Below are 23,004 nucleotides of genomic sequence, written 5' to 3' on the forward strand. Positions count from 1 at the left end.
TGAGCACAGAACCCAGGCCACAGGAGCAGTGGAACCCATCAGGCCCCTGGGCAAACCTAGGATAGCATCGTTCATACTGGGACCTAGAGAGGAACAGACAGACTAGTCTGAGAAAGGATGGGCAGCAAGAGGGGCTCAGATCCCTAGGAAGGAGACAGGAGGTAACTGCGACCCTTCAAATCCCACATCCACAGTGGAGCTACCAGCAGGTGGAGCCATTGAGCACCCAGTGTTGGCACTGTAGGACTATGTACTAAGGCAGGGAAAGGAGCTTTCCTAAATAGGCTGATGATTCCTACCACCCTGAGAGCTGCTTCAGAGCTTGAGGTGAGCCTGGGCACCCGCATGCTTCACAGTCATCTTGGGGTTTCCCGCCACTTCAACAAAATTCAAGTTGTGGGCTGGGGGAATAGTTCAACCAGTAAAGTTACTTACTTGCAAAGCCTGACTGCCCAGGGTTCATTCCCCAGTAACCACGGAAAGCCAGATGTACAAGATGGCACGTGCATCTGTAGTTCACTTGCAGTGGGAAGAGGCCCTGGTGTGCCTATTTCCTCTCTCATTCTCCCTTCCTCCCTCTTCCTCTCTGCTTGCGAATAAATAAATAGAATTTTTAAAAATACAAATTGGAGCCGGGCGTGGTGGCGTACGCCTTTAATCCCAGCACTCGGGAGGCAGAGGTAGGAGGATTGCCATGAGTTCAAGGCCACCCTGAGATGACAGAGTTAATTCCAGGTCAGCCTGGCCCAGAGTGAGACCCTACCTCGAAAAACCAAAAAAAAAAAAAAAAACAACAACAACAAATTGGGCTCTTTGATGAAAGAGTTAAGTAGTACAAGATGAGCTTGGACCATATTGTTATGCCAGAAGGCAAGAAAATTCTCAATGAATGACAGAAACATGACAAAAAGACAAGAAGCAAGATCTCAGGGTCTCCCATGGGCCAAATTTAAAAATGAAAATCAATGGTAAGTGCTAAATAAAAATTGTTAAAATAAAATATGGGCAAAAGAGATGGCTCAGCTGTTAAAGACACTGCTTGTAAAGCTTGCTGGCCCAGGTTCAATTCCTCAGCATCCATGTAAAGCCAGGTGCAAAAAGTGGCACAAGCATCTAGTATTCATTTTCACTGTCAAGAGACAGTGGCACACTCATACATACACACATGCAAAAAATTTTTAATATTTAAAAAAATAATAAAATACAGCAGGGATACCTAATTCATATTGAATTAAATAAATAGGAGAAAATGAAGCTTTTACTATGCAATGCCAACCAATTATACCAAAATAACATAATAAATGTAGATTGTCATCACTTACTAAACATTGAAATAATAATCTATCCAACAAAAACTCATAAACGAAAGCTTAGAGACAGGAGAAGAGATGCAAATTTCTTACCTACTAGAGATTGTCATGGATACATGATTACTGAAGAACCCAGAAAATATCACTTTAATTAAGTGGCCCAGGGTAACCGAACAGTAAATAAACAATCAAAACCATGCCACCAAAGGGCTATGCAGCCTGTCGGAAGAGAAAAATCACCAACGGTCTTAACCAGCAGGGGACTGTGCAAGCCACTACTGGCTAGCCAGGCAAAAAGTGCCAACTGGTGCAATGGTGACATTTCTCTTAGGAAAGAAATCAACTGGGCTGGAGAGATGGCTCAGTGGTTAAGCGCTTGTTTGTGAAGCCTAAGGACCCCAGTTTGAGGCTTGATTCCCCAGGACCAACATTAGCCGGATGCACAAGGGGGTGCATGCATCTGGAGTTCATTTGCAGTGGCTGGAAGCCCTGGCACACCCATTCTCTCTCTCTCTCTTTCTCTCTCTCTCCCTCTCTCTCTGCCTCTTTCTCTCTCTGTGTATGTCACTCTCAAAGAAATAAAAATAACAAAATAAATAAAAATACAAATAAAACAAATCAACTGCTTTCTGATTGGATTTGAAATCCAGTCCATAGGAGGGAATTCATGCCTGGCACTGAAACCCTAATCAAAGTCTATGGCTGGGGATCATAAGTCCTAGAAGAGAAACAACCACTGTTTTCTGCCTAAGTGGATATATTATGGCCCCCAAAAAATGTTCCTCTAAATACTTATGTTTATCCCCATATATTAATGCTACTCTCACTTTTGGTCAGAGAAGCTTCTCTTTTCAGGTGATGGAGAGACTCAAACTCACTGAAGTGCTGAGGAGAAGTGACAGAGTGCTTTGCACTGAGTAAGACATCTCTATCATACCTTCTAAGGCTCGGGGTCCATTGCAGAAGAGGTGGTAAAAAGAAAATAAGAGCCAAAGGAAGGAGAGAAGTGCTTTACAATACTGTCTTCCAGACATCAAGTGGCCATTGCATTCATGACCTCAAAGTGGCTCACACTATTTATATAAGATCTGCATAATAGGAGGATAAATAAAAAATGTTGACATCAGGGCTGGCGAAATGGCTTAGCAGTTAAGGCACGTGTCTGCAGAGCCTAAGGACTCATGCTTGACTCTCTCACATAAGCCAGATGCACAAAGTGATGCAAGCACACAAGCCCGCAAGCTCACACATGCACACAAGGGAGCGCATGCGTCGAGTTCAACTGCAGTGGCTGGAGGTCCTCGCATGCCACCTCGCGCTCTCTCTCTCTCTCTCTCTCTCTCTCTCTCTCTCTCTCTCTCTCATAAAAAGAAAAGGCCAGTGTGTTGGGCTTACCTAAAAAAACAAATTTTATTGGTGACATCAAAATATAAGAGAGACTTATTGGAAAGAAGGGGTTCAACCACAAACCTAGGAGGAATACCAGCAATCCCACTGAGGAGGGTCCTCAGCGGAATAGGGCCAGGGAGGACAGAAATGATGGTACTAACATATGATGGATCCATACAACTTTCTACTTAATTGAAAAAGAAAGAAGGGGCCTGGAGAGATGGCTCAATGGTTAAGGTGTTTGCCTGAAAAGCCAAAGGACCCAGGTTCAATTCCCCAGGACCCACATTAAGCCAGATGCACAAGGTGGGCACATGCATCATGCAGCAGCTGAAAGCCCTGGTGTGCCCACACTCTCTATCTGTCTCTTTCTCTCTCTAGTAAAATAAATAAAAATATTTAATAAAAAAAAAAAGGAGTTCAGGGCTGGAGAGATGGCTTAGTGGCTAAGCGCTTATCTGTGAATCCTAAGGACCTCGGTTTGAGGCTAGATTCCCCAGGACCCACATTAGCCAGATGCACAAGGGGCACACACATCTGGAATTCATTTGCAGTGGCTGGAGGCCCTGGCGTGCCCGTGCCCATGCCCTTTCTCCCTCCCTCTCTCTCTCTCTCCCTCCCTCCCTCCCTCCCTCCCTCCCCACCTTCTCTCTCTGTCTGTAGCTCTCAAATAAATAAATTAAATAAACAAGAAAAAGGAGTTCACTAGAAAGAGTATGGGAGGGGGATAAAAGAGTGTGGTGGGAGGAGTATAATCAGGATACATTGTGTATATGAATGGAGGTTATCAAAATGAAAAAGGGAGCTGGAGAGATGGCTGAGTGGTTAAGCACTTGCCTGTGAAGCCTAAAGACCCTGGTTTGAAGCTCAATTCCACAGGACCCACATAAGCCAGATGCACAAGGTGGCACATGCATCTGGAGTTCATCTGCAGCGGCTAGAGGCCCTGGTGTGCCCATTCTCTCTCTGTCTCTCTCTCCCTCTCTCTCTCGCAAATAAATAAATAAAAATAAACAAAAAATTTTAAAAAGAAAAAGTTATTTTAAAAAAAGAAGAGAAAAGGGCTGGAGAAATGGCTTAGCAGTTAAGGCACCTGCCTGTGAAGCCTAAGGACCTAGGTTTGACTCTCCAGAACCCATATAAGCCAAACGCCAAAGGTGACACATGTGCACAAAGTCATGTATGTGCACAAGATGGCACATGTGTCTGGAGTTTGATTGCAGTGACTAGAGGCCATGATGTGCCAATTCTCTCTCACTCACTCTGTCTCACTCCCTCTATGCCTCTCTCTCTCTCTCTGTCTGTCTGTCTGTCTGTCTCTCTCTCTCTCTCTCTCTCTCTCTCTGTCTGTCTCTCTCTCTCTCTCCCTCTCTCTCATAAAAAGAGTTAAAAATACCATGCCACCTGAGCAGGACATGGTCCACACCTGTAATCCCATCACCTGAGAAGTGGAGGCAGGAGAATCAGAAGTTCAAGGTCATCCTTGTCTACATAGCATGTTCTAGGCCAGACTGAGCTACATGAGACCCTGTTACAAAATTTATTTCAAAAACAAAAGCCACCTGATAGGGTACAATACAATAAATACAGCATTGCTTGTGACTTTCAGTTCAAAGATACACTACCTACTCTAATCATAAGGAAAGATCCAGAAATGAGAGCCAAGGGACTGGTTATAAAACACCTGGCCATGGGTTAGGGAGGTGACTCAGTGATTAAAGTTTCCTGCTGGCAAAAGGTTCAATTCCCAAGTCACATACATAAGCAAGACGCAAAAATTGACACAAAAGTCTGGCATTCATTTATGGTGGCAAGAGGCCCTAGTAGGTGTTGTGTGTATACAGACACACACACACACACACACAGACACAAATACATAAGTAAAATCTAAATAAAAATATAAGTAAAATCTAAATAAAAATATTGATGTCCTCCAAGGAGGTTTGTGGACTAGATGAAATCAGTATTGTTTCTTCGATTTATTGGAGGCTGTGTTGTGGTGATATGGAAAAAGTTACACTCGACACTCAGGATGACAGGCCAGGTAGTGAACAATACAGTCTCAAGGGACTTAGTAGTACTCTTTGTACTACTCTTGGCTGCCTTTCTCTCGCCCTCTCTCTTTCCTCTCCTCCCCTCTCCTCTCTCCACCTGAGAGGACTCAGGGCCCACAGACCCTCCCCGCAATCGGGTCTCACAGGGAAGAATATTTCCAGGTCAGCATTGCCCCTCGGCATCCTGGGAGGAAAGGCAGACCCAGAAGGAAGGTTAGGAATTCCAGTGGACAGGAAGAAAGAACACTGCAAGGTATATTTAGCTCACTAAAAATAACAGAAGGCCAGAGATGAGGACTGGGAATGGGTTGTGTGGACCAGGAGGGCACAGGGTAGACTGGGGGAAGAGCAGGAAGGACAGAGAAGAAAAAGGAAGGTATCCCGACTTGTTCCAGGGGCAGAGGAGGGCTGTCTGTCTCCCTTCCCTTGTGACCTGTGACCCAGATGACTCAGATGTCCTGCATCTGGAGATAAGGGTATGGTGATGAGGAAGGGCAACCTGCCAAGAGACTGGGGGAGCCACGGCCAAGGCTGACCAGAACACAAGACAGGAGGTGACTAGATGGGCAAGACAAGACCCAGAGCCAAGCTGAGTGTGGCAAGGCTGACCTGCGCCCTGCGGAAGGGTCTAGTCACATGTCCTTCCTGGAAGCCTGAGGCCTGGCCAAGGAGGGCCAGGCTTCCTTTCTGTGAGCTAGACTCTGACACAGGGCACAGGGAGGGCATCAGCAGGCCTCATTACAGAAACTTGTGGAGAGTGAGGCCCACAGGCACTTACCCCAGTGGGATGTTGCTTGGTGTCCAGCAAGGGGGCGTTGAAGCTGGCAGATAGGCTGGGGGTGGCGATGACCTCACGGAGTGGGACCTTGGCTTCCCCCAGGAACCTGAGAGGGCAGAGAAGGCAGATGGAGAAAAGTACCCTAATGTGCCCTGGCCCTTCTCCCAGCAGACCCCTTACCATCCCCACCATCCAGACAGGCCAGACCTCCGCAGAAAGAGTGAGGACTAAGTCAACCTTGACCTCTTGGCCCCACCCCATGGCCATGCTGTGGCCAAGTGTAAGGGCTTCTTCCCATCAGAGATTTTTGCTGGATTGGTTTTTATTTTCAGGGTCTCCTGTATCTCAGGCTGGCCTTGAACTCATTATGTAGCCTAGAATAACCTTGAACCAATCCTCTTGCCTGCAGGGAATCATAGATATACATCATCAAGACCTATGTAGTCTGAAAATTATGCAGTGCTAAGAACTGAACCTAGGGATTTATGCATGCTAGGCAAGCACTCTACCATCTGAGCTACATCACAGGCCTCCCGTCTGATTTTGACAGTGAACCAGCTCAGGGTGACTGGAAGGACCGCGCCTCCCATCACACCCACAGTGACCCAGTGCCTCGCTCAGTTGTCTACACAGGCTTCTCAGAACTCAGCACAGGCAATCATGAATCATGAAACTCAAAGGAGCCTTCTTGTCTTCAGAGTTTATTGACTTCAATTAAAAAGAAAAAAACACCTGGTAGGGCGCAATACAAGAAATACAGCACTGCTTCTGACTTTCAGTCCAAAGAGGCACAGACAAACATCCAGAAAGAGAGCCAAGGTACTGGTTATAAAACACCTGGCCATGGGTTAGGGAGGGGCTCAGTGGTTAAAGTATCTTGCTTGCAAATGGTTCAATTCCCAAGCTACATACATAAGCCAGACACAAAAAGAGGCACAAGAGTCTGGTATTCATTTGTAGTGGCAAGAGGACCTGGCAAGTGCATGCATGCACATGCACACATGCACACACACACACAAGTGCACAATTGAGAAAAGGACTCTGGGGATGGAAAACTAACCCTCTCACCCTGATGCCCAGCACACAGAGTTGAGTCCATACTTCTCACTGGGCACAGGGCCACACACAGGATTCGTGGGAAAGAGTGAAATACCAGCAGGATAATTGAGAAAAGGCCCTTAAGAGAGTACTGAAAAGTAAGTATTGTCCCCTAGGCTGTGAAACAGTGGGCCATGTACTCTTTGCAGTGGCAGCACACCAGTACAGGAAGTGGCCTGTGGAAACCAGAACCCATCACCCTACGGCTTTGGGAACCAGGCCATTAGCACAGGGTTCTTAGGGCATGATCCTCAGAAGAGCCACAGGTATATTCTCACATTTGGCTGTTTGTTTCCACTGAATAAAGTGAATAAAGGCAACCAAGCAGCTAGGACTGGATATGAATTTAAATGGACCTATGAAAGAAAACTGCAGTCTTGACCTATTTTGCTAATTTTTAAACCCATTACTCAGCTCATATCTATTAGGATGTTATTATAAAGAGAAAGGAAAGAGACCAGTTGGAAAGAAGAGATTCAGTGGAGGGGGGATTTGGGAAGGGGAAATGAGAAGGTGATGGGAGGAGATTATTATTATGGTTTATTGCCTATATTTATGGAAGCTGTCATTGAAAGTTTAAGAAAGGGGGGAGAGGAAGCAAGGGTGAGGGGTAGACAGAAACTAGAGCCCTTCCTGCCACACTGGTTTGAACAGTACAGCACAAACTTACAGTTCAATCTCACAATCTCACTTCTAGATGGATATACAAAAGAAATGAAATCTGACTCTAACAGCCACCTGCCCACTCATATTCACAGCAACCGAAAGACAGGGGCAACTTGTTAGGTGGGTAGATGGATGAGAAAAATGGGATATGTACACACAATGAAATATTCTTTAGTCTTAAAAAGAAATCTTGACACATGTTGTGACATGATGAAGACATACTAAGTGAAATAAGCCAAACAGAAAAGGGCTGGAGAGATGGCTTAGCGGTTAACACACTTGCCTACAAAGCCTAAGGACTCATGTTCAACTTTTCTGATCCCACGTAAGCCAGATGCACAGTGACACAAGTGCACAAGGTGGTGCACGTGTCTGGAGTTCTATTACAGCGGCTGGAGGCCCTTGCACACAAATTGTCTCACACTTGTATTCTCGCTCTCTCTGTCTTGCATAAAAAAAAATAAAAAGGCCAGTCTGTTGGGCTTGCCTCAGAAAAAAATAGCGTGTGATCCCCTTACATGAGGTTCATAGTTGAATCCATAAGCACAGAACATAGCATGGTAGTTGCCAGGGGCTAACGAAGGGAAAACAAGGAATTATTACTTAACGGGTACAGGTTTTCTGCTTAGAACATGAAAAAGGTCTGAAGCTAGAGGGGTTAATAGTTGTACAACATTAGTGTCACTGAGCCATGCAATTAAAAATGGTTATCAAAATGATAGATTTTGTAGCCAGGCATGATCGCGAATGCCTTTAATCCCAGCACTTGGTAGGCAGAGGTAGGAGTATCGCCATAAGTTTGAGGCCACCCTCAGAAAACATAATGAATTCCAGGTCAGTCTGGGCTAGAGTGAGACCCTACCTCAAAACAAAAAAAAAACAAAAGATTTTTGTTAGGAATATTTTGCCAAACAAAAATAAATAAATAAATATTTGCTTATATAAGCATCCCAACCATGAAATTCATCTATTTTCACCCTTTTGGAACAGGTAGGCCTTATAGTTTCCCTTGCTAAGAAGACAATAGATATGGTGTGTGCCCAAGGTCAACTTTTCTTACATTTGTTTAAAGAAGGAGTTTAAAAATCACTAATGTTGATTTCTGGGTTCTAAAACCACTCACTATGCTAGTGGTAAAGTTTTCTACAACGTAGCTTCTCTGTGGCATAACCTCCCCCAATTCCCACCCCACCCCTGTCAAACAAAATAGCTTCCTAAGCAGGGACACTTAGACCATCCATCCCAAGGGCCAGCATAGAGGAGGCACCATAACCAGTAAGTTGTTAAAAGTGTCCTTATGTGCTAAGCAATGACAAAAAGACCAGACCAAACTTCTGGTTAAGATGGTGTCGTAGGAACCCAGCCTAGGAGAGGAAAAGCCAAAAAAAAAAAAGCAAAATACACTCTTCTACTAAAAAGTGAGGTGTATAAGAAATTATCAATGGGAGCAGAGAAGTAGGAGAGATCCAGAGCATCCAGAGCCCGCACAGGTAGGCCAAAAGGGTCTAGCAGCAGCAGCAGGTCTGCGGGGCCACAGCTGCAAGGCTTCCCTTGAGCCGCAGGAAAAGCCCGGTGACACGGGAACACCTCACAAACTCAAGAAATGTGAAAAGAGGACCACAGCAACCAATGGAGGAGGACCAGATCACGAGGTAGAGGAACATGTGGACCAGTGGGAGAACTGGAGCCACCATCCACAGCCTCCCCTCCCCCACCACCAGTGCAAAAACCAGTAAGCACCAGAGACCTGGGGAAGGGCGATCACAGCACCAGTGACCACAGCAGTGATCCAGCGACCCAGCCAGGCGACTTGAACCCTCAGCACACCAAAGAGGGACCCAAGCAGGAACACAGCATAACTGAGACTAAAATCATCCCAAAAGGGAAGGGTCTCACTTGGTCACAAGCTGACTTGGAACCATCAACAGACCAGAAATCAACCTCCTAGTTGACAGGATTAAAGGTGTGAGGCAACACACACCCTAAGAGATTGAGACTTTGTTGGATCGGGTTGTCATAATACTTACTCTTGCATAAATACTCTGTGCTGTTTTTCATTGAATGCGTACATTGTTTAGTTAAATTTTAGAATCTGCCTGTAGTTTGTTCCACTCAGCCTACTTGAACACTCTCATAGCAGGCAAACCCAACACCTAGGGTCACTTTTATAGATACTCTGAGAGCCTTAAGAGCTACACCTAGCACCTTAAGCTCCTGAAGATATATAACATCAGATTGATTGACACATCTAATGCTACTGCAGCTAACTAGAAAATCCAAGCATTAAACTAATCCAAGTTGCCAAAATATGTGCATTATAACACAAGAAACACCAAAAATCAAGACAATATAAATCCACCAAAAATGACCTCCAGTGAGACTGATTTAGAGGAAATGCCTGAGAAAGATTTCAAAAGAATGATAATAAATATGCTCAAAGAAGACAAAGAGGAAATCAAAGGAATCAAAGAAGACACAGGAAACCAATTTAATGAAATAAAGAGATCAATACAAGACATAAATAAGGAAATAGAAATAATAAAGAAAAACCAGTCAGAATTACTAGCAATGAAATTTAAAACTCTGTAGAAAATCTCACCAGTAGAATGGATGAAGGAGAGGACAGAATATCTAAGCTACAAGACCACGTGGCAGATCTAATACAGTCCAAAAAAGAGAAAGACAAACTAATAGGAAAATATGAGTGGTAATTTCAAGATATTCGGGACACTAAGAAAAGATCAAACATAAGAATTCAGGGTATAATAGAAGAAGAATTTCACTCCAATGGCATAGTAGGCATTTTCAACAAAATCATAGAAGAAAATTTCCCCCAAATTGGGAAAGAGGTACCAATGCGGATACAGGAATTCTTTAGAACACCAACCAAACAAAACTTGGAAAGAACTTCTCCTCGCCATATTATAATTAAACTACCAAACATACAAACCAAAGAAGATATATTGAAAGCAGTGAGAGAGAATAGTCAAGTTACCTACAAAGGCAAGCCCATCAGGACCATAGCAGATTATTCAATATAAACTTTAAAAGCCAGAAGGGCGTGGAGTGATGTATTCCAAGTTCTGAAAGATAACAGCTGTCAACCAAGGTTATTTTATCCTGCAAAGCTATTCATTCAAATAGATAGGGAAATAAGGACATTCCACAACAAAAACAAGCTAAAGGAATATTTGAGGACAAAACCAGCTCTACAGAAAATACTTGAAAGAATCCTTCATGCTGAAGAGAAAGAAAAGCACACATATAAGGAACCTGGAAAAAACAAACAATACTCAAATACTAGTTAACACAAGAAAGCAAAGGTATAACCAGAAGAACTACAAAAGAGTGGCAAAAATAAATACATGCCTTTCAATAATATCGCTTAATATCAACAGCATCAACACCCCAAGAAAAGAAATAGGTTTGCAGACTGGGTTAAACATCAGGATCCTTCAATTTGTTGCCTCTAAGAAACTCACCTTTCTACAAAGGATGGACACTATCTTAGGGTGAAAGGTTGGAAAACAGTGTTTCAAGAAAATGGGCCTAGAAAATAAGCAGGTTTTGCTATCCTAATATCTGACAAGGTAGACTTCAGTCCAACACTAGTTAGGAAAGATAAGAAAAGTCACTTTAGATTTTTTTATTTTTTGTTTATTTTTATTTGAGAGTGACAGAGAGAAAGAGGCAGAGACAGAGAGAGAGAGAATGGGCACTCCAGGGCTTCTAGCCACTGCAAACAAACTCCAGATGCATGCGGCCCCTTGTGCATCTGGCTAACATGGGTGCTGGGGGAGAGAGCCTCAAACCGGGATCCTTAGGCTTCATAGGCAAGCGCTTACCGCCAAGCCATCTCTCCAGCCCAGAAAGGTCACTTTATATTGATTAAAGGCACACTCCAACAGAAGGACATTACAATCCTAAATATATATGCACCTAACATGAGGGCTCCCATCTTCATCAAACAAACATTATTAGAACTAAGGTCACAGATTACACCAAACACAGTTGTATTGGGTAACTTCAACAGCCCACTCTCAGCAACTGACAGGTCATCCTGGCAAAAAATAAACAGAGAGGCATCTGGATTAAGTGAGGTCATAGAACAAATGGACCTAACAGATATATACAGGACATTTCATCCAAACACTAGAGAATACACATTTTTTACAGAACCACATGGAACATTCTGTAAAATAGACCATATATTAGGACACAAAGCAAATATTAACAAATACAGGAAAAATGAAATAATTCCTTGCATTCTATCTGACCACACTGGAATCAAACTACAAATCAATAGCAAGAAAAGCTATAGAGCATACATAAAATCATGGAAACTAAACAATACACTGCTAAATGATGAATGGGTCAATGAGGAAATCAAAAAATTCACAGAGTCAAATGATAATGAGAACACAACATACCAAAACCTTTGGAACACAATGAAGGCAGTCCTAAGAGGGAAATTTGTAGCTTTAAGTACCTATATTAAGAAATTAGAAAGGCCTCAAGTAAATGACCTAATGCCTCACCTTAAAGCCTTGGAAAAAGAAGAACAAGGCAAACCAAAAATCAGTAGACAGGAAGAAATAATAAAGATTGGGGCAGAAATTAATGAAATAGAAAGCAAAAAAATATATATATATCCAAAGAATCAATGAAACAAAGAGTTGGTTCTTTGAAAGGATAAACAAGATTCATAAACCCTTAGCAAATCTGACCAAAAGAAAGAGAGAAGAGACACAAATTAATAAAATTAGAGATGAAAAAGGCAGCATGGCAACAGATACCAGAAAACTTCAAAAAATCAAAGGAACATACTATAAAAACATATACTCCAAGTACTTCTCTTAATGTTCATTCCCTTATATTAATACTACTCTCACTTTTGGTAGAGAATCCTCTCTTTACAGATGGCAGTGACCTTAGGATGACTCAGAAGGCATCATGGTGCTGGAAAGAAGTGACCAGAGTATTCAGTACTATAATATCTCTATCACACCTTCCAAGGCTTAGGGTCTAATGTGGAAGAGGTGGCAGGAAGACTGTAATACCAAAGGAAGGGGAAGACTCCTTACAACGTGCTCCCTCCAGACTCAAAATGGCCTTGATATCCATGACCTCACAGTGCTTGACACTACCTACACAAGATCATCATAAGAAGAGGAAAAGATCATAACATCAAAATAAAAGAGGAACTGATTGAGATGGGGAGGGGATATAATGGAGAATGAAATTTCAAAGGGGTAAGTGGGAGGAGGGAGGGTATTACCATGGGATATTTTTTATAATCATGGAAGATGTTAATAAAAATTTGAAAAATAAATAAATAAAATAAAATGAACACAGAAATCAAAAAAATATATACTCCACTAAGTATGAAAATCTGAAAGAAATGGATGATTTCCTTGATTTATATGACCTACCTAAATTAAATCAAGATGAGATTAATCACTTAAATAGACCTATAACAAGCATGGAGATCCAAGCAGTTATCAAAAATCTCCCAACTAGGGCTGGAGAGATGGCTTAACAGTTAAGCGTTTGCCTGTGAAGCCTAAGGACCCCGGTTCGAGGCTTGATTCCCCAGGACCCACGTTAGCCAGATGCACAAGGGGGCGCACGCATCTGGAGTTCATTTGCAGTGGCTGGAAGCCCTGGCGTGCCCATTCTCTCTCTGTCCCTCTATCTGTCTTTCTCCCTGTGTCTGTCACTCTCAAATAGATAAATAAAAAATGAACAAAAATATTAAAAAAAAAACTCCCAACTAAAAACAGTCCAGGTCCACATGGATTCACTGGTGAATTTTAACAGACCTTCAGGGAAGAACTAACACCATTGCTTCTTAAAATTTTAAAGACGGAATCCTACCAAACTCCTACAAAGCCAGCATTACCCTGATACCAAAACCAGGCAAAAACAGAACAAAGAAAGAAAATTACAGACCAATCTCCCACATGAACATACATGCAAAAATTCTCAGCAAAATATTGGCAAACAGAATGCAAGAATATATCAGAAAGATCATTCACCCCAACCAAGTAGGCTTATCCCAGATATGCAGGGATGGGTCAACATATGCAAATCGATAAATGTAATACATTATGTAAATGGACAGAAGGACAAAAATCGCATGATCATCTCATTAGATGCAGAGAAAGCATTTGACAAAATCCAACATCCCTTCATGATAAAAGTCCTACACAGACTGGGAATAGAAGAAACATATCTCAGTAGAATAAAGGCTATTTATGACAAGCCTACATCTAACATATGACTAAATGGGAAAAATTGGAAGCTTTTCCACTAAAATCAGGAACAAGACAAGGTGTCCACTGTCCCCACTTTTATTTAATATAGTACTGGAAGTCTTAGCCATAGCAATAAGGCAAGAGACACACGTAAAAGGGATACAATTTGGAAAAGAAGAGATCAATTTATCATTATTTGCAGATGACATGATTCTATATATAAAAGACCCTAAAGACTCTACCAGAAAAGTCTTAGAGCTGATAAACACCTAGAGCCATGTATCAGGATACAAAATAAATACACAGAAATCAGTAGCCTTCCTATATGCTAACAATAAACACACACAGGATGAAATCAGAGAATCACTCCCATTCACAATTGCAAATAATAAATTACCTTGGAATAAACCTAACTAAGGAAGGGAAGGATCTCTACAATGCAAACTTTAAAACACTCAAGTGAGAAATTGCAGAAAACACTAGGAAATGGAAAAACATCCCTTGTTCTTGGATCAGAAGAATCAATATTGTGAAAACAGCAATCTTACCAAAAGCAATCTGCACATTTAATACAATCCCCATCAAAATTCCAATAGCATTGTTCACAGAAATAGAAAAAACAATCCAAAAATTCATTTGGAAGCACAAAAAACCTTGCATATCGAAAATAATACTGAGCAACAAAAATAAGGCTGGTGGGATCACCATACCTTATTTTAACCTATACTACAGAGCCATAGTAACAAAAACAGCATGGCACTGGCACAAAAGCAGACATGTAGATCAATGGAACAGAATAGAGAACACAGATGTAAGTCCAGGTAACTATAGCCACCTGCTATTTGACAAAAATGCCAAAAATACTCACTGGAGAAAAGACAGCCTTTTCAGCAAATGGTGCTGGGAAAACTAGATATTTATCTGTAGAAGGATGAAAGTAGATTCTTCTCTCTCTCCATGCACAAGAATTAAGTACAAATGGATTAAAGACCTTGACATCAGACCTGAAACTATGAAACTGCTAGAGGGAAAAGTAGGGGAAACCCTTCAACATATTGGTCTTGGCAAAGACTTTCAAAATATAACCCCAATTGCTCAGGCAATAAAACCACAGATTAACTGCTGGGACCTAATGAAATTACAAAGATTTTGTATGGGAAAGAACACTGTGAATAAAGCAAAAAGGCAACCCAGAGAATTGGAAAAAATCTTTGCCAGCTATACATCTGATAGAGGATTCATATCTAGGATATACCAAGAGCTCAAAAAATTAAATACTAAGAAATCAAATAACTCAATTAAAAAATGGGCTATGGAACTAAATAGCGAGTTCTCAAAAGAAGAAATTCGGATGGCATATAAGCATCTAAAAAAGAGTTGTACATCCCTAGTCCTCAGAGAAATGCAGATTAAAACTACGTTGAGATTCCATCTCACTCCTGTCAGATTGGCTACCATCATGAAAACAAATGACCATAAATGCTGGTGAGGATGCAGAAAAACAAGAACCCTTCTACACTGTTGGTGGGAATGCAATCTGGTCCAGCCACTGTAGAAATCAGAGTGGAGGTTTCTAAGACAGCTAAAAATTGATCTACCATATGACCCAGCTATAGCACTTCTAGGCATATATCCAAAGGACTCATTACCTTAGAGATACTTGCTTAACCATGTTTATTGCCGTTCAATTCACAATAGCTGGGAAATGGAACCAGCCTAGATATAATCAACTGATGAGTAGATAATGAAGATATGGCACATTTATACAATGGAGTTCTACTCAGTGGTGAAGACAAATGAAATTATGAATTTTGCAGGAAAATGGATGGATCTGGAAAGGATTATACTAAGTGAGGTAACCCAGGCCCAGAAAGCCAAGCATCACATGTTCTCTCTCATATGTGGATCCTAGCTACAGATGACTGGCCTTCTGTGTGAGTAGGAAGAAAACTCAGTAGCAAAGGCCAGTAAACTAGAAAAGATATATAAAGGGAAGGGAAAGGACAGGAGGAGTGTACTTAATAGGATGGTATTGTATATATGTAAGCAGAAGAACAGATTAATGGGGGTGAAAAGGCCCAAGTGAGGTCAGGGGAAGAGATTGAGTAAAGAAAAGGTGGAGAGAGGGCTAATCAAAATCTAAGAGGATATAAATAAATCATATTGAAACCTACTTTTTTGGACAATGGAACACTCAGGAGCCATAGATTATTACTAAAATATTTTCAGTGCCAGGGATAGGATACCTTCCAGTGAGTTGTTGGCCAGGGAGGTCCTTGATGCCCCCAAAACATTATAGGCCATTGCTGAGGCCCTTGGTTTCCCACCAGAAATAGAAGGTAAGACCCTATTGCTGAAGACTCCACATACTTGCGATGCAAAGCCACTGAGAAATCCTGCTATGACTGAGCTGATAAACTCCTCCATGTAGACCAGTTGACAGAAAGCTAGAAAAAGCCATTCTGCATGCAGTTCCATGGGAGAGAGAGATATCACCAGTGAAGATACCCAACAGTGGACACCGCAAGCCTTATATTTTGCCAGCCAGGCCAAATAGCCAATGGGTACAATAGTGGCACATGTGTCATGGGGAAAACTAACTGCCCTCTAATTGGACTGGAGGCCCACTCCATGGGAGGGAATATATCCCTGAAACAGAAAACCTACAACAGAGGTAGTCATGAGCCCTAGGGGTGTAACATCTGTTGCTATCTAGCTAAATGTATATACTATGCTCATCAAACTGCCCAGTAAGCACTTCTCTTAATGTTCATGCCTATATATTAATGCTACTCTCACTTTTGGTAGAGAACCTTCTCTTTTCAGATGGCAGTGACCTTGGGATAACTCAGGCATCATCATGGTGGGAAGAAGTGACAGGAGTGCTCAGCACTGCAATATCTCTATCACACCTTCCAAGGCTCCATTGTGGAAGAGGTGGTGGAGAGAATGTAAGAGCCAAAGGAAGGGCTGGACTCCTTACAACATGCTCCTACATACACAAAATTGCCTGGATATCCATGACCTCACAGTGCCTGACACTACCTACACAGGACCATCATAATAGGAGGAAAAGATCATAATATCAAAATAAAAGAGACACTGATTGAGAGGAAAAGGGGATATGATGGAGAATGGAGTTTCAAAGGGGAAAGTGGGGGGAGTGTGGGAATTACCATGAAATATTGTTTATAATCATGGAAGTTGCTAATAAAAAAATTATTAAAATAAAAGTTCAGACTATATCCTGGTGGTGTGGCACATGCCTTTGATCCTAGCAGCTGGGAGGCAGATGTAGGAGGATCACCATGAGTTCAAGGCCACCCTGAGACTACACAGTGAATTCCAGGTCAGCCAGAGCTAGAGTGAGACCCTACCTCAAAAAAATAAAATAAAATAAATAAGACCATAGGTGTATGGGACCCATGCATGTGATTTCAGAGGTCAGTCACTATGACCTTCATAGAACCCGAGTGGCTCATTCATGGAGGCAGCTGATAGATCAAACAGCTGTATGTGGCAGAGGAAGCTGGGCTTGGGAGCCCAGGCCCAAGGCCCAGAGCAAAAATGGGCCACCTCTGCCTCCCTTGCTGGCTGCCCAGATCTCTTAGCCAGGCCAGGAAGAATTCCCGGAAGTGGAGCAGGGAACAATGAGAGGAAATGCAGAAGGAAGGGCAGGCCCCGCCCCTGCCAGCCCTGCACTTCCAGGCTGCTCCAGAGCAGTGGCCAGCGTTGACAGCTGGTTATTTCCTCCTGGTTCTATTCTTTGGGGGGTATATAATACACCTCCCATAGCCACTCTCATTGTAGGCCCTAGAACAAAGTCTCTCTAAGGAGCCAGGTGGCTTCACAAGCCTCATGCCCATAGGTAAAAGGCTGGCTGAAGGCTGCTTATCCCAAAGTACAAGGGGCAGGCTGTGGGGACAAGCTCGGTCGGGGAGGAGTGCAGGGTGGGGAGGGGCTTCCTGGAAGGGTTGGAAGGGTCTGAGACTTGATCACAGGTCACAGTGAAGGCCATTCCTCATTCATCCCTTCATGTTGCAAGGGACAGAGGAGATAAAGGTCTCATACTCTATGGCTTTATTCAGGCCACTTCAGCCTCGGAGGGTCCACACCCTGACCTGCCTGACATGGAGATGAATACTGAGATACAGGCTCTAAGGCTACGTGCCTTCAGTGCATTGCCCTATCAGCATCGGCCCATGGCCTGGCAGGTACCCAGTGGGGTCAATAAGAATCCAACAAAATGAGAAAGTGAAGCAGACAAGCATAGGGACAGCCAGGTGACCCAGGGCACAGGTGACGCAGGGCACTATTCCCCAGCTGCCCCTGTCCCAGCAGGGTTACACAAGCACCCTCTTCCTTGGGTAATTTGTATTCAGGTGCATCTGATAGAAGAGATAAGAAAGGCCAGCACAAGCGCAAAGATTAATCTGTCCTTGAAGTGACCAGTCAAGGAAAAGCTTAGTTACCATCTCATGTGTATGGGTGATGGAAAGAGGCACATATGCTTAAAATTACAGGATATGTGGCTGCAGTGGTGGCTCAGCACTTAAAGGTGCTTGCTTGAATAGCCTGGCAGCCCAGGTTAGAATCCTCAGTACCCAAAAATGCACAAGTGGTACATGCACCTGGAGTTCATTTGCAGTGGCAGGAGGCCCTCATTCTCCTTCTCTCTCTCCCCCTCTCTCTCTCCCTCCCTCTCCCCCCCCCCTCTCTCTCTCTCTCTCTCTCTTCCCTTGCAAATATATAAATAGCTTTGTGGGTTGTACAGCCCACATGTGTGCACGTTTGTCAATCAGAATAAAGGATCCTCCCCTCTCCTGACCCTGGGTATCAGCTCCTCCCTCCACCTAGACTCATGAAAAGAACCCAGGAAAAATCAGGGCCTCAAACTTGAGCCTGCTCCTGCCCTGTGGAGTATATCCTATGCTTTTGCTTTTGTTTTTAATAAATCCATACTTTCACTACTGCTTTGTATCTTGTACAATTTGTTGCTCAAGTCAGAAGGAACATGGACATAGTATCACGAGTCATCCAAACTTCCCCTTGGGTAACAGAGCACAGGGCCCTCCTTACAAAAACAAATTCCAAGTATGCACACAGCCTCATGCCAGCCAGTGCGGCATGAATGCCATAGGCCCTTCCAGCCTCCCCCAACGGTCTCTCTGTCTCTGTTGTGTTCTGGAACCACTGGAATGTAGGAGCAGAAGTGTGGGAGCTAAAAGCACTGCTGCCATTCCAAGAAAGAAGTCAGGAGTGAGTGTGGGGAGGGAGAGCCGTGAGGAAAAGAACCAGTTCCCAGCTGCGTCATCCACTGGGGGTGCTTCCTTATCTGAGAAGAGGCAGGAATGGGAGCCCCCAAAGTCAGCCTTAACAGTGTGTGGGAGGGTGAGAGCCAAGGCAGCCACCAAAGTTTACTTTAATGAAGCATGAAAAAATGGAAACAATCTTATTGTAAAAAACATCGGTGTTATTACATCATTGTTGGTAAAAACAAACTCAAGGGCAACCCACATATCCATCACCAAAACAATAAACACAGCACAGTATATCCATGCAATGGAAGACTGCCTGTCCACAAAAATAATGGGAAAGTTTGCCATGTATTATATGGAAAATTTTTAAGACCTGTGGTTAAGTGAAAAAACAAAGTACAAAAGGGTTATGTCACTGCTTTCTATTGGATAAAAAAAAAAAAAAGAGGAAACTCAGCACCTAAAGTGGTCAGTAAGCAATAAGGGTTCTGTAATAATCCATAAAAACAAACACCAGTGGGAATGTGAATTAGTACAGCTACTATGAAGAATAGTGTGAAGGCTCCTTAAGAAACTAAAAACTAAGACCAGGCGTGGTGGCACATGCCTTTAATCCCAGCACTCAGGAGGTAGAGGTAGGAGGATCGTTGTGAATTTGAGACCAGCCTGATACTACATAGTGAATTCCAGGTCAGCCTGGGCTATAGCAAGACTCTACTTCAAAAAAACAAAAGAAAAGAAAAGAAGATGTGGGGAAGGAGGGAAAGAGAGAGAGAGAGACTAAAAAGAGATCTGCCATATGCCTTAGTTTTCCCAATTCTAGGTATATATTCAAAGGAAATGATATCAATAAATAAAGAGATTTATTGATGCCTGCACATTCATGTCCATTGAAACACTATTCACAATAGCTAAGTTATGGAACCAACCCACAGATGAATGGATAAGGAAAATGTGACATATATATATATATATATATATATCTGCCATCAAAAATGGATACCTTAACATTTCACCAAAGCGAATGGATCCCAGGGGCAGTAGATATGGACCAGCTGGTAAAGCACTTGCCAAGCAGGCATGAAGACCTGAGTTCAGAGCCCCAGCATCCATGGATATGCCAGCAGGTGTGGCAGCCCACCTGCAATCTCAGTGCCCTGGAGGCAAAACAGGGAAACTAGCTGGCTAGACTGGCTGAATCAGTGATCTCTGGGTTCAAGACAGAAACCCTGCCTCAGTAAATAAAATAGAGAGCAACTGAGGAAAACTTAAGAAATACACCCAGAAGTGTTAAATACAAAAGGCCATAGGGAAAGTAACATCCTCATATAGTAGAGGAATAAAAGGTAAAATGAGAGAAAAGAGAACCAAATAAATGGAGGGAAATGGTGATGGTGTTTCTGACTAAAGGGTTTGTGGACTATCTCTGTACTACTTTTAATAACTTTTCTATAAGTTTGAAACTCTATTTTTCATATTCCAGAAGGGTCATCATGTGTCTGTTTCTCACTCTCTGTCTTTGAAACTAAGAATGTGACATGTCACTCTATAGTACACAGATTACAGTTCAGCTCCTCACTGACTCAGCTGCCGCCTCTGTCCTGAGTCAGAAGGCCCCTGTCACCTGAGGGCGGGTGTGCACACATGTAAATGTGCACACTCACTCAAGGAAGGAAATAGACAGGAGCTCCACCCCTCAGTTATGTGTGCCTGCCAGGGAAGGACAGGAAGTGAGGGACAGCAGGACATTCCTGGCCTCTGGCAGCCTTCTTCCGGGACCTGGCTCCCCAGAGACTGCCCAAGGAAAACTCTAAATAGATTTCCACTACAGTGCAGAGAAAGACAAAAGGAAGATTATCCTGAAATCCAGAGATATTCTGGATAGAATCCAGGGCAAAATATAGTTACAAAAATCCTTGAAAATAAGGCTATGGTCAACACTTTGAGCCTGCTGAGGAAAACAGGATAGGGAGCCCCAAACAGCTCCCAAAGATTCCAGAAAGCAGAGCCCAAAAATCAGCATGCTGAAACCAGAAGCCCTCCTTCCCAATTCCAAACAGCAAACTGCAGCTCGGCCTCTTGAATGTCTATGAGAGCATGCTCGTTTATCTGAGTGAGGAGAGCCCATGAGATGAAGATGCCTGGGACAAGCCACTAACAAAGAGAGGAAAAGATTCTCCACACACAAAGCAGACCAGGGATTCATATTCCTAATGACAACCCAAATATATGATGATTCCATAATAAAAAGACAAGCAGCTAAAAACCTAAGCATAGGTAATTCTAAGGGCTAGATGTGGTAGTACACATCATAATACTGGCACTTGAGAGGTAGAGGAGGGCAAGTTCAAGGCCAGCCTGGGCTACATGGTGTGAATTTGTCTCAAAAAAAAAACAGGTGTGGTGGCCTGTAATTCCTCAATTCAGAAGGCTGGGGTGAACAAATCATTATTTGGAGACCTACCTGGGCTGCATAGCAAAACTCTGTTTCAAAAAAAAAAAAAAACAGTAGGGGCCAGGCGTGGTAGCGCATGCCTTTAATCCCAGCACTTGGGAGGCAAAGGTAGGAGGATTGCTGTGAGTTCAAGGCCAGCCTGAGACTACAAAGTGAATTCCAGGTCAGCTTGGGCTAGAGTGAGACCCTACCTCAACAACAACCAAAAAAAATGTAGGGACTGTGGGGATTGCTCAGTGATTAAAGGTACCTGCTTACAAAGCCTACTGGCTGGGTTCAATTCCACAGCCACCCACATAAAGCCAGACAGGCATCCATTTTCAGCAAGAAGAGATCTTGGCATACATACGCACACATACATACACTTGCTCATGCCCACTCACAAATAAATAAACTTTTTTGAACAATGGAACACACAGAGGCCATAGATTGTTATTAGAAAATTTTCAGTGCCAGGGATGTGATACCTTCCAGGGTAGTTGTTGGCCAGGGAGGCCTCTGATGCCCCCAAAAACATTACAGGACACTGCCAAGGCCCTTGGTTACCCACCAGGAATAGATGGTAAGACCTTGTTGCTGAAGATTCCACATACTTGGGCTGCAAGGCCACTGAGAAATCCTGCAGGAGCTGAGCTGAAAACCTCCTCCATGTGGACCAGCCGACAGAAAGCTAGAAAAAGCCATGCTGCATGCAATTCAATGAGAGAGAGAGAAATCACCAGTGAAGATACCCAAGAGTGGACACTGCAAGCCTTATATTTGGCCAGTCCGGCCAAATGAGCCAACAGGTGCAATCTACCTGTCTGTTATGGGGGAAACCAACTGCCCTCTAATTGGACTAGAGGCCCACTCCATGGGAGGGAATACATCCCTGATACTGAAAACCTAAAACAGGGGTAGTCATGAGCCCTAGGGATGTAACATCTGCTGGTGTCTGGCTAAATGTATGTACTATGCTCACCAAACTGCCCAGTAAGCACTTCTCTTAATGTTCATACCCATATGTTAATGCCACTCTCACTTTTGGTTAGAGAACCTTCTCCTCTCAGATGGCACTGACCTGTGGATGACTCAGAAGGCACAATGATGCTGAGAAGAAATAATAGAGGAGTGCTCAGCACTGAAATATCCCAATCACAACTTGTAATTCTAATGTTGAGAGGCTAAGGCAGGAAACTTGCTAAGTTTGAACCAGTCCAGGATACATAGTAAGTTCCAGGCCAGACTGGAGTATAGTATGAGACCACATACATACATACATACATTCACAGAAGAAGAAATACAAGGGGACAATAACCACATGAAAATATGTTCAAATTTATAATCCAAGAAAACAAAACGTACTGATTACCTTTGCCTTTTGCTCATCACACTATCAAAGATAAAATAAAAGCTTGGCATGCACTTTTTTCTGCACTATTAATGGAAATAAATTAGGTATTTGTGTGTGTGTGTGTGTGTGTGTGTATAGTATGTGTGTGCAGTGTGGTGAGTATGATGTGTGATGTATGCACGAATGTGTGCAGATGCACACACCCACACATGAACATGTAGAAGCCAGAGAACATAGGGTGTCCTTCTCTTATCACTCATCCATGTTGACATGACATTTCTCTTTCAACCCAGAGCTGTTGTCCATGAATGAGCCCCAGTGAATCTCTGGTCTCTGTCCACCATGAAGTGGAGTACAAATATGCATACCACACCTAACTTTTTGCATGAGCTTTGAGCCAGAAAGG

The 23,004-nt window shown here is 43.1% G+C and overlaps 1 protein-coding gene across 10 annotated transcripts in view; it reads right to left on the bottom strand.

Annotated features, from left to right (window-relative positions):
- Positions 1–23,004, bottom strand: part of Dysf (dysferlin) — a 258,409-nt gene that overhangs the window by 173,052 nt on the left and 62,353 nt on the right. For all 10 annotated transcript variants that reach the window (XM_045151445.1, XM_045151441.1, XM_004668296.2 and 7 more), the window contains exon 4: positions 5,532–5,637. In XM_045151445.1, the coding sequence (XP_045007380.1) occupies positions 5,532–5,637 (106 nt within the window). The remainder of the gene's footprint in view (positions 1–5,531; positions 5,638–23,004) is intronic.

The sequence above is a fragment of the Jaculus jaculus genome, chromosome 6 (genome assembly GCF_020740685.1).
Source record: "Jaculus jaculus isolate mJacJac1 chromosome 6, mJacJac1.mat.Y.cur, whole genome shotgun sequence".
In the NCBI taxonomy this organism is placed as follows: Eukaryota; Metazoa; Chordata; class Mammalia; order Rodentia; family Dipodidae; genus Jaculus; species Jaculus jaculus.